General features: G+C 39.5%; 1 protein-coding gene across 2 annotated transcripts in view; it reads left to right on the forward strand.

Moving 5' to 3' along the window:
- The window catches only part of LOC138043470 (BTB/POZ domain-containing protein 16-like), a 50,714-nt gene extending 39,577 nt beyond the window's left edge, over nt 1-11,137 (forward strand). The window contains exons 16-22 of one of the 2 annotated variants that reach the window (XM_068889754.1): nt 1,745-1,827; nt 2,348-2,425; nt 4,098-4,199; nt 5,257-5,334; nt 9,065-9,125; nt 9,300-9,349; nt 10,821-11,137. In XM_068889754.1, coding sequence (XP_068745855.1) covers nt 1,745-1,827; nt 2,348-2,425; nt 4,098-4,199; nt 5,257-5,334; nt 9,065-9,125; nt 9,300-9,349; nt 10,821-10,889 — 521 coding nt within the window. In that variant the 3' untranslated portion in view covers nt 10,890-11,137. Of the gene's footprint in view, nt 1-1,744; nt 1,828-2,347; nt 2,426-4,097; nt 4,200-5,256; nt 5,335-9,064; nt 9,126-9,299; nt 9,350-10,820 lie in introns of those variants that run through there. The other variant, XM_068889756.1, reaches the window with a different exon arrangement.
- Nucleotides 11,138-12,500: the final 1,363 nt, after the last annotated feature.

The raw sequence follows: 12,500 nt of genomic DNA on the forward strand, positions 1-12,500 counted from the left end.
GAAAGCGTTAGCTGTCGAATTTATGAATGTCATAGAATTAAGTCACCATAGTTTAAGTCCGCTAAGAAAATCGAGAGCGCGTTGACCAAGTCAGGAATATGTTACTTTGTGACTGTAGTCCGCGATATTTCATTGTGTACAAAATTCTGTCGCCTATAAAACTCGTTACTTTCAAGATACAAGATGCAAAGATATATAATTCAAATCGCTTAACTGTGTTGTTTACAGTGACACCAATTTCAACACTGTCCAATGTACGAAACCCGTGTTTAATAATTTTGAAAGATGCAGGTATATTTAACATGCGTGCCTTGCAAATTTACTTCCATGCGATACCACTTGTTCATACATTTTTAACGCACTGTCTGTTCAAGTTTTCCTTTCATGTCTGATATCTGTCTAATTTATGAATATCTAAGAATTAAGTCGTCAGATTTTAATCCCGCGAAGAAAATCAAGAACGCGTTAACCAAGTCAGCGATATATTACTTGTTGACTGTAGTCTGCGAATTGCCAATGTTTACAAAATTCTGTCGCTTATAAAACTCGATCCTTTCAAGATACAGGTTTCAAACATCTATAACTGAAATCGCTTAATTGTCTAGTTTCCAATGATACCACATTCAAGGTTGTGCCATATACGAAACCGTGTTAATTTTTTTTTTAAGGAGACAGCTATATTTAACATACGTGCTTTGCAAATTCACTTGAATCCGATAACGCGGGTTGAAAAATTTTTATCGGACACTTGATTCAAGTTTTCCTTTCATGTTTGGTACTGTTGTTGAGCTCTATCTGTCTACTTTATCACCATATAAGAATTAAGTCACCATATTTTAATCCCGCAAAGGAAACCGATAATGCGTTTATTAAAGTCAGAGAGATCGTACTTATCGACTATAGTCGTCCATTTGCCATTCTGTACAAAATCCTGTCGGTTACATAACTCGTTCCTTCCAAGCAGAGTTAGCTAACTAACTCTGTTCCAAGATACAGGTTTCAAAACATAAGTCATTGTAATCGCTTAACTGTGTAGTCAACAAGTCACGTTCGTCCACAAAATGTATATACGCGTTTGTCTCACCATCCTCCGCCATTTTTGTTTGATGGTAAATCGCGAACGACGCGATCATTGCGTGGGAATTTGCTCAGCTGTCAACATTGGTAAAAATGAGGACATGTGATTGGCTATCAGTTAACCCTTGTGGGAATACCAGATCTCGCAGGAGATCTAAAAATAACTTAACAGGGATGACGATGGGAATAGGGCCAGTATGAGGGATTACTTCTCTTACCTTCATAATCTCTTGTTTCTGACTAATTCGTTCCAAGGTCACTCAACCGTCAGAAATTACGTTTTTTGTGCTATCAATGTCATGACACCCTCCTCTCCATTCGACAGTGCTATAAAATACGCGAGATTTCAACATTTCGTGGGAGAAGGGAGTCAAAGACAGGCAGTATTATGAAATTTCCATAGCCGTTTGGGCACGGATGTAGATTTATCAATTCTGCAAAAACATCTTCAAACTCTTCAGGCTTTTCGTGAATATTTTTTGTAAACGGTGCTCCTGTCTAGTCATTTAAACTGGGTTTAGCGCTTGGTTTAACCGATTGACTCCTATAGGAGTGAGACTAAATAGATTTTACTCTAGCCGATTTTGCTTGTGAATGGGGGTGGGGACACTTCAGGATTCAATGATTAAGGGCTGTTTCAAAACGCTGTTTTGCCGTCTTGTTTTAGGTTCACAGCTTGATGAACTACAAAAGATGAATCTCGTTCCACAATCTTGGTTGCTTCGTGTGTATGCTCAGCACTATCATGCGGTAGGTTGTTGTCAAAGTGTTGCATATATTGCTTCAATAAAAGAAGCCACCTCTCGGAAAACACTAATGGTAATGGTAGCATTAAATTCATTGTCACTGCTGATTTATCTCTGATTCTGTTAAAAAAGAGAGAAATTATTTCATCTTTTTTTTTTTAAATCTCTGGCGCCGCCATTTTAAACAACAGAGTCTGAATCACATTTTTTTGTTGTCAAATTTCCAAGGGAAAATATTAAAGAATCAGCCAGTTCAGAGTTCCAGTTGACATTTTTCCAGTTTCATTCCAGTTTAAGCAAGCGAAAATATTAGAACTCTAACATTTCTATACTACTTTGCCAGTTTGTGGAAAACAGGGAAAAACAAATGCCCCCTCCCTTCGTTTATTCAATCTGAGATCTAACACCCCCTCCCCTCCCCCCTTCCGCCTTCCTCTAGTTGTGGTTTTCCCCTACCATGTTTGCACAGTCCCGTATCTTCCAGATCGATAGGGTAAAATTAAATTGTGTTTTCCTCCTTCTAGCTTCAAGGTGGTGGTGACATGTCCCTGATGACAAGATTTGAACACGGAGCGATACGAAAGGGTTTTATTCTGGAGGAGGTAAATAAGGGAGTTGTGTATAATGCTGAACAGTATTTTCTGGTTATTTTCCTGCGTGTTTTGAGAGGTTAAATTTCAGCTTCGTTTTTCTTTTTTTTTGTGTTCAGTGACAAATTGCACTCAAGCTTGTAAAGCGCATGCGCGAAGTTAACCAAAGCGCATACGTGCTGTGGTTGTGCATTGGCTGATTTATCTTTTATAGGTGCATGCGCGAAGTTTAAACCAACGTGCATACCTGGCATTAAATGAAAATGGCGTCGTTGAAAGTAAGCACGAATACGGTGTCTAATACACGCTCAAACCACATACAAATGCACACAGCGTTCCCAGTAGACCAACATTGAAAGATGTCGAGCGTTCCCGAGAGATCAAAATACGAGCGAACTTTATATTTATGTAACAAGAATCATTGCCGTCCTCTGACCTAAATAATAATCTAGCCGGCATCTCTTCTGTAATTTTTTCTTTGTTTTTCATTTGAAAATCCAATCGCAGAAATGCTTCTATTTCCTCCCATTAAAAAAAAAAAGTTCAGTAGACTACTTCGACGATTCGGCAAGCCTTTTTTATTTTTATGGTTTATAAAGATATTATGGGATGTATATGCATTGGTCCCCCGGGCATCCCATAATAGCTATTGGAACAATAGAATTTAAAATGGCCGTGGTATCGTCAAAGTAGTCTATTGATCTGGTTTGGAGCGGTTTTCAAATGACTGTCGAAAGTAATTACAGGATTGCAATTGCTGTGCATATTGATTGGTTTAAAAATCTCGCGCCACTTTATCAACCAGTGAAAAGGAAAACCAAAACCAATCGCCACTTGCACACGGATTTTTCCCGCGCTTTGAGAAAGTTACACGGAATTGCTGCGAATTTTGATTGGTTCATTGCGCTGTTTGCGCCTGCTGCGGATTGGTTGAAATAATTACTTTGGTATTTGTTTTACGACACTCAATTGAAAACCGCTCTGTCTCCCCAATTAGTACGCCACTATACTCACTATACTATTAATCAGTTTGTGTCGGAAGTAATTTCTCAATTCTTTCTTTTGTCTACTTGCTAAGCTAGGTAATTAGCTAAAAAATCTCACGCTAAAATTTTTAATCGCAAAAGCATAGGTGAAGTGCTAATATTCTAGTTCGAAGTCTAACAAACACATTCGTTTGTTAGTATAAAAACAGGGGTCAGGCCAATAAAATTTTGCTCGGAGTGCACGTTTATTCGTATTTTTAACATATGCTTGTTTTTATCACGGCGCGCGCATGTGCTTTTAGAGCCCCGAGCTAGCCAATTGATTTTTACCCTTTAATGCAAGTGGTTCTCCTGTACATGTGTTCACTAATATTGAGCTTCCGTATATCCGGATCGACTCTAGGCTCTGGGAAACTCTATGTAGGAGAACATGCTCCGCAAGCTTCTTATAGCCAAAAATTCGCTATCTGAACCTTAAGGCGCCTTCTCGCACTCGTGATAACGTGAATGCACCAATTAGAGACGCTTTTGATTGATTGTTCTTCACGAAAACCAATGAGAAGGCACTTTGGTTCCCCAGATCTCTTCTCTCCCTCAGTCAAAATAGAAGAGCTGTGGGGTCGAGACTCGATCATTGAAATGTAATAGGAGTTTTCACTTTCGTGATTGTTCTTGTTGTTGTTTTTTATTTTCGACAGCATTTAAAGTATCACTCTGAAATCATGTCTCTTCATGGGTTCCATTTCGAGGTGAAAGCGTTCAAGGATGACATTGACTCAAAATACTCGTTTTATCTCCAGGTTTGTGTTCAATAACCTGTCTCGACAACTCAACATGTGGTGTGCATGTAAACCATTCCTTCACTGGTTTACTGTAAGACGCAGTGCATGCGCACGCGATTTGCTACCAAGGTGACAAAAAAGGCACTAATTATTAACCGTTTAAGGTGTCTGCAGATGTTGCTTGTCCTTATGGCTTACGTCTTAGGCACTGATTCTAAGAAACAAGGATACGGCGTCGAGAACCCCCTACCTCCCTCCCGCCCCCCCGCTCCCCCTTCCTTCCTCTCCGTCCAGAAAACAACAACAACAACAAATTTGATGAAGAAAGGCAATAATGTTTGTGTGCGTGGTCTTTACGTGTGTGTCATAATTTGATATAGCTTGTGGCCGTTTCCTTTTTGCCTTCTTATCGTAAAATAATTGAATTTAAAACTTAATGGAGAATGTCAGCACGTAACCATTAAATGCTCTTTTCTCTTTCCCTTGTTCGAAAGAAATTTGCACACACTATCCATGCTGAACGGATAATAATCGCAAAGTAGTTTAATTTGCTGTCGTGCATTGCTTGGACACCTAAGCTAACACTCGCAGACAGGTACGAAAACGCTGAAAAAACAGTGGTTTGGAAGTGCAAAGACAGGGGTTCTGTACGCCCTACACGTGCGTTTTACATTTCGGTATTTCATTGTCGTAATCTGCAAGACAACGACGTGTAATTGCCAAATTTGAGGGTGTGTGGAGAACATTAACACAGAACGATAATTTTTTTTCACGCTTATTGCCAATGCCGTTTATGCCATTTCAATTCCAGGACAGTCGGCAAACATTTTCAAGCGAAACCTGAAAAATTTCAGTATAGTCGCCGAAAATCATCGCAGTAATGGGAAATCGTACGTTTGTTTGACATGCCGGTTCTTGTCGAGGTCATCTTCCTTAATGTCCTTTTCTTAAAATTCTGTTCCCACTTGCTTTCCCGCGATCGCAAAGGGAAAACAAAACTCCAAATAAACGTTGCTTTTTAGGGGTAGTTATTGAGTATCCAATAATCTAATCTGTCTCTTTTTTTTTCTTTTAGAGATTGAAACCAAACGACCCAGTTTTATCATTCAGAGCTTGCGAACGCCACACATTTTCCATGCGTCACGACAGAGAGGTAAAAAAAGCCGCATTAACAGCGGACCATTTAAATTTCTTTGGAGTCACTGACCGGCTCCAAAATGGTTTGATAGCTCAGCCGTGGAGCAGAGTGATGCGTGATCATTGGTTCACGTCTCATTCCCAGCTGAAACTTTTTTCAGGTTTCTTTTTGGTTGTAACTGCGATGGCCTTTCGGGTCGGTTTGAAAATCCTTGCAGATCGATCCCTTGTTAAAATATATTGGTCTTTCACAAATATTCTGCAACAAAAGTAGAATTTATTATGATAAATAAAATCTGACGCACGCGCAGGAAAATCGCATATCTGGAAAATCTTGGCTCGGAAAACTAAAATAAAGACACACTTTCAAGTTTGACTGAGGTATAGTTAGCCGACTTTTCAGATTCAAAACATTTGTCTTGAGTCGATCACAGTGTTACCGTGGTCTTTCATTAGCCATCTCGACCCCAGAGCTCTTCTCTTGTGAGCACGAAGATTGAGCAGGTGCCGTTAGGTTTAAATAGCCAATTTTGGGCTACAAAAACCCTACGGTGCATGTCCTCCTACATGGAGTTTCCCAGAGCCTTGGGTCGATCCGAGGCTCTGGTGACGAAAGTGTTTCATTAGCCGAATGAAATCTTACGCATGCGCGGGAAAAATCATGACCTGAAGATAAAGGAATTTTAAAAAAGGGTCAAATCCGAAACCTATACTTTGCTCAGGTAAAAAATGAGCAGAGCTGACGAAGCAGTAAGAAGAGGCAACACCAAGCCTATACTTTGTCCAACTTCGGTTTAGCCGACTGTTGTTCCAAAATTTGATCGCGTCACGGGTCACATAACATTGTAGGTGGTTTGTAACCAATCTCTAGAAACACAGATAACAATACTGCAACGTACAACAATGCTGTACAACATTGCTGTGTAAAAAGCACTGTAATCAAGTTGAGACAGATCGACAAAAATATCTTGAGCCAGGTGGCCGCTCAAGCAGGCATATGCACCAATTTTAATAATAATAATAATAATAATAATAATAATAATAATAATAATAATAATAATAATAATAATAATAATATTTTATTTTTATTTTTTTAAATTATTATTATTATTTATTATTATTATTATTATTATTTTTTATAATTATTGATTATTGCCATAAGTAAGGCCACTGACCACTTGCAAAGAATCATCTTCTAGATGGAGGGCAAGAATTGGGAAAATAAATAAATAGATAAATAAATTACAATTGTTGGTAGACGAATAAAAGGAGCTAATGAGAGATCTTTTGTTTTCGTCCACCAACGTGGCAGTGATAACGAAGCATGAAAACCACCTAAATATTGAAATATGCAAACTAGTGTAGTCCAAGGCTATGAAATTGCTGCGGATAAAGTTGGTTATATGTGCGTAACCGGAAAAAGAGTTTAAGGACGGTGCTTACCGTATTGTTATTGCACATACGTTCTACGCATCTCGAGATACTCGGATTTCCTATCGGCGGTGCTTATTAAAACAGGGATATTTTTGCGCGGTTCAAAACTAAGAGGAGAAAGCAGAAGGTTAGCAAGTGCTCTTGGAATCCAAAAAGAAAATTGGGGTTAACCATGTATTTTTCAGAGATAATTAAGCTTCAATTTGGAAATGAACGCCATACATTGCTTTGATTTTTAGGGCTTTTTACAAATATTGTGATTAATTGTCTTTCTAAAAATGCGTGGTTACCCCCAATTTTCTTTTTTGGATTTCAATATCACTTGTTAAGATCTGCTTTTCCCGCACATTCAATTTAGTAGGCACCGTCCTAAAGAAAAGTAAAAATAAAGTAAGTGAGATGAAGGGTGAATTCATTTCATAACTTTTAAGTAATGTTATGTTTGCCTCTCCACGGCCTTCTCAAAAAGCACTTGGAATTGATCGTTGACCAAATGGCGTCCAGGGTTGTCGAAAGAATATATTTAGGCTGTGGCACTTAACTACAAAAACTCAATGGTTGTTATGGAAGCGTTTTAGTCAAGAGCCCTACAAAATGGTTGCATGGGTAGTTCTTTGACATCACTTCTCTGACATCAGTTCAATCAGAAGGCGCATGCGCAATTAGTCCCAGTCCTCTGCCGTGCGTTTCAGTGATGTAAAATCTCTCAGGAAACGAAAGGAAGAGGCGGTGTTTTCACCGGATGGGAACCATCCCATCATTTTTCATAAAGTGTAGCATGGAATTTCTATTCGGACAAAATATGGAACTGATATTTTGAAAAGTGTATCAAAGGAGGGCCTTATGACGCAATTTTTTTTTTTTTTTTTTTTGAGAAATAACTTCTTTCTAAAATTTATGCTAACGATTTTGTGTTATACGGTTCTCGTACTGTTGCGTTAAAAATTTATGAAAAACATAGTTACCTAGCCGAGTCTTTAGACATTTTCTGTTTTGGTCACGTGATTTACCAAATATGATTGAGAGTCGAACCAGAGAAGGAAATGTTAAATAGAACACGTGGCAAAAAAGGATAACTGTAGAGTTAAAGGGACTCGAGAAATGATTATTTGAAGGGGTCCATAGGAACAGTTTGGTAGTGAAGAGCCACCCCCCTTCAGTAATACAGCTATTGATGATAACTTAACCCTACCTTAACCCTACCACGACCTGCTCGGTAGAGCAGCGTTGATCTAACCGGAAAGTGGTGGGTTCAATTCTTAGAGTTTTTCTCTGTCCTTGTGTGGGCCCGATTCCACTAGCAGGGCTAACGCTCGCATGGTTTGCATGGGTATAAAACTAGCACTTCACTTCTAGAGAGCTGGAGCGACAAAGTGTCCCGCTTATCTGCGGGCTCAACAATGCCATCAGACTCCACAATGCAACAATGTTAAGTTCTTGAAAATATACATCAGGTTTAAAGTAAAATTTCGAAGCTTTTATTTATAGAGTGTTTTCACTCACGTGATCATTCAACTTGTTTTTCGGGTAGGGTCGTACCTCTTGTTGAACACTATATTTCATTGGCTGTATAGTGTCGTACTTCCTATTGTTTTCTGTGCTAAATCCATTGTTATCTTTGTTCGTTCTGTTGTTCTTTTGGCTAATCCTGAAGCCCGTTTAATGAGGTACGACACGAACCTGTTTTTACACCGAAACAAAAGAATACGTTTCCATGAAAATATTCAATCCCCAAAGGATTAGTTGGGTACACGAGCATGGCTGCCGTTCCATTGTTTAGATACACCAACATGGCCGCCGTGACGTCACGTGAAAACACTATAGTAGAAGTGCACTTGGCAATCAAGCTACTTCATAGGCACCCCACTATTAATAATCTGAAAGAAACAATTCAAACTTAACAGAAACATGATAAAGAATCCACCTGGCAGGAGGCAACCAGTTGGCTATTTACAAAGCGAGGTAGAGTTGAATCCGGGACAACCGGAAACAAATCCAAACCAGAGGCTAGAACGGCCAGAACTCAGTGAAAATGCAGGATTCACAGGACAACTGGTGCATTCTGGTCGCTATATTAAATTTTTAGTATGTTGTCGCTGGCTCCCGTGCCAATAATCGTCCGAGAGGAGCAAAATTAGCGGGCTTCTGGGCCATTGTTTTATCCTTTTATACATCTTGACCTCTCTCATTCTAGTTTTGCTGTTTGCCGTGCTCCCCTGGTTTATGCTTAATCCGTAGTCGTCATGGCAACCGCGGAGATTTAGTGTAGATCGGCGGCATCAGTGACAATAATTTGCTTCTTGTAATTTCAGGTACGGTATTGTATCCGGGCTCAGTGGTCGGACAGCGGTGTTAATAAAGTGTTTTCAACGGGTGAGTATATTCACAGTATTAGTGTTAATTAACTTTTACGTAGATCCAAAGATCGTTTAAAACGGCAACTGTTTTAAAGCCTGTTGGCAGTCAGTCAGTTAGACTGAAACAACTGATGCACTCAGTATTACTTGGCCCGTAAAAGTGCTTATTTATTGTCATGTTCTTCCTTAGGAATTTCCTCTCAGAGTTTTGGCTTAGCAGGAAAAACAAGGCAGTCGGAGGTATAACCAAATCTTTTTGTAGGAGATGCGTGACACTTTAAAATGGGTAAACAAGCAGGTGTAATCGACGAAATGCAGTGCCCCATGAGTCCATTTGTAGAACTAAAGAGAAAGGGGGGAGGGAGAGTTGTTTTTAAATCTTTTTTTAGCGGGGGAAATCAGTTTCCTTTAACGTTCGTAAGTTTTTGACGTGACACTTGCACGCTGATCTCGCCTGGAGTGTAATGTGGTCGTTTTGGGAAAGCTTTTTCCGTTTCCATTTAGGAATTTCAATGATCAGAAATTCGGATATTGACGTAACATCGGTCAGTCCTGTGTTGCTGGACGTGTGCTACTGACGCGAACTGGATTAATTTTGGAAAGTGAGCCTACAAGTAAGAACTTGTTTTCTAGTAAAAAGCACTGAAAACCACCCATTAGAGATGGCCAAAAATTGTGAAAAAACGTGTTCCTCATTTAACCAGCAGCACACCACCCCGATGAAAGGGTAAAGTAAAATAGCTAAGGACTTTAACGGCTATGTGAGCAAGCTTTGTACGAGCCTTGTACAATATCTTTTAAACGGAAAAGCAAGTTGAACGCGACCACTGTCCTAGTAGCTAGAATGACTTATGTCTCCCGCTGGAACGCGAAATAGTCCCCAAACATTCCATGACACCCCGCGAGGCAATTTCCTCATTCGTTACCACTCAATCATCGGAATTCACATTATCTTAAGGGCCTGACTGGGCTTCTTCCTTTCTCTTAGAAGTAGTGCTCTTATCTATATAACCCATCTTTGTGTTTGAGAACGTTGTGAACATAGTGCGGAATGCGCCTTATTCACGCGCGGCCATATTGGCCATAGGCAATAGATTTCGTACCCCGAGCCTCGAGGCGACATGTTTGGGAACGAGGTTCGATGGGGAAAAGCAAAAGTTTTCAATCCCTCGGGACTCAACATGACAGCCGTGTGATTAAGGACGGTGCCTACTAATTAAAGATATTTTTGCCCCGGTGTGTGATTATGCAGAAAATGTAGATCTTAACAAGAGTTGTTGAAATCCAAAAAGAAAATTGGGGGTAACCACGCATTTTTCAAAGATAAATCATGAATAATATTTGTAAAAAGCTTTAAAATACAGAGCAATGTATGGCGTTATTTCTCAAATTGAAACCTAATTATCTCTCAAAAATGAATGGTTACCCCCCAATTTTCTTTTTGAATACCAAGAGTACTTACTAAGATCTACTTTATCCGGATAGTTTTAAACCGCGCAAAAATATCCCTGTATTAATAAGCACCAGCAATAGGAAATCCGAGTATCTGGAGATGAGCATAACGTATGCGCAATAACAATAGTAGGCACCGTCCTTAAGGCCCATTGAGGTCGTAGAGGAATGAAGGGGTTATACGTTGCCCTTGCTCTTCCTCCTTCTTGCTGGTGGCCGGAAGTGTTTAAGACTTTCTTTGGTATTATTTTTTTCGTAGGTTATATCAGTGGAGGATGTGTGCATGCCCCTTTATGTAACAGTGTCACTGATGTTTCCACCGTCCTAGCTATATATAGGTCGTCCATATTGAAATTTACGATGTAAATATGTATAGTAGAAACATTTTTTATCACTCTCGACAGATGCCCTTTTTACTTGAGAACTTTTATCTGTATAAAGGCATTTTATAAACTTGACTGTTTTGTAAAGCAACCATTTGATAAAAGTAATTGTGGAGTGTTATTAGCGCGGCCAAATTCTGATGTAATGTAAAGTTTGTCTTCTTACAATACAATACAACATCTTTACTGACAATATTCTGTCAAATTGTCTACTGCGCAAAAGCGCTTTTTTCACGCTCAGTCGTTCACAGATGCTTGACTCGAGATATGCGCTGGCCCCGCGATTGGCTTGCCGGTGCGAGAAAAACGCTAAAACGGCAACATTGTACCAGATAAGTACTTGTATCATCATAGATGACCATCAGTCATACAATCAACGCATGCTTGCATTTAATGGATTACCACAGAACCTCAGTTAATGGGCTAAAAGCTTCCGTAAATTTTGATATCACGAATGAAATTACCTGGGACCCTATGTAACGCTACATTGCCTACAAAAAGCAACGAGGTCGTCGACGAGGACGAAAATGCTAAAAAAAATGTGTTCAGTGAGCAGAAATAATGGGTCCGTCCAATCTGTAGTACATTTTAGTTAATATCCTTGTTAATATCCGTGATTGCCGTGAAAGGATATGTAGAGTACGTGGCCACACAATGATGATTTTTCACATTTCTCTCTTGCTGTTAATTTCGTCTAAATCATTTTAAATCCTGGACACTGAGTTGGCGCGCATACATGTATGTTTACAAGTCATAATCGGGAAATTCATAGCAATCACAGGAAATCATATGTTAGGGTGACAATCTCGTTCTCGTCGGGTCCACATAGGGGACCTTAAGATCTAGGACGGCAACCTCAGCGAGAACGCCACCAAACAATAGACATTAATGATCAAAACAATGGATCTGCGCGTGCTCTTTAAAATTTGTACATTTCCGTCCCATTCTCTGCCAATCTGCAACGTGAAATGACAAAATCTCAAGTTCTAAGGAAGACACGAGCGCATACTGAAGGCAGATCCTTGATTTTCATTCTTAGTTTCAACCGCTGTTCCTCCCAATTCAGTTCCTGGATAGTTTGGATTGTTTGTGGAAGTTGAACAAATTGGAATAATCACGAAACACTTTAAGAAACAAACTAGCAATATTAAAAGACGTTTCGCGGCCGTCGTCGTCTTAGATCTTATGGTCTCTATTTGAGGTCCCTGACAACTCGACGACAACGTCGTAAAAAGTGACTCTGCTGGATGCCTGGTGGTCAGCGGAAACCAGCGTTTATAATTACGTTTGGTGTTTACGTTACGAGATTGATCGCGGGCCTGAAGCTTTTAATAAACGCATGAAAATTCTCTTATTCCGTTGTCTTGCTCCTCTGAAAAGTTGCACGATTTTGGCAAGAACTGACCTAATATCAATCAGTTTCTTCCATTTTTGCCAAAACGCAGACTTTCGTTCGGTCCACCTGGAGTTGTACATTACCGTGTTTAATAAAAAAGTTGGTTGCAAATCACCTTTAATAGCGAGAATTTTGTACGATAAACCTTGAAAATATAATT

The sequence above is a fragment of the Montipora capricornis genome, chromosome 3 (assembly GCF_036669925.1).
Source record: "Montipora capricornis isolate CH-2021 chromosome 3, ASM3666992v2, whole genome shotgun sequence".
Taxonomy (NCBI): domain Eukaryota; kingdom Metazoa; phylum Cnidaria; class Anthozoa; order Scleractinia; family Acroporidae; genus Montipora; species Montipora capricornis.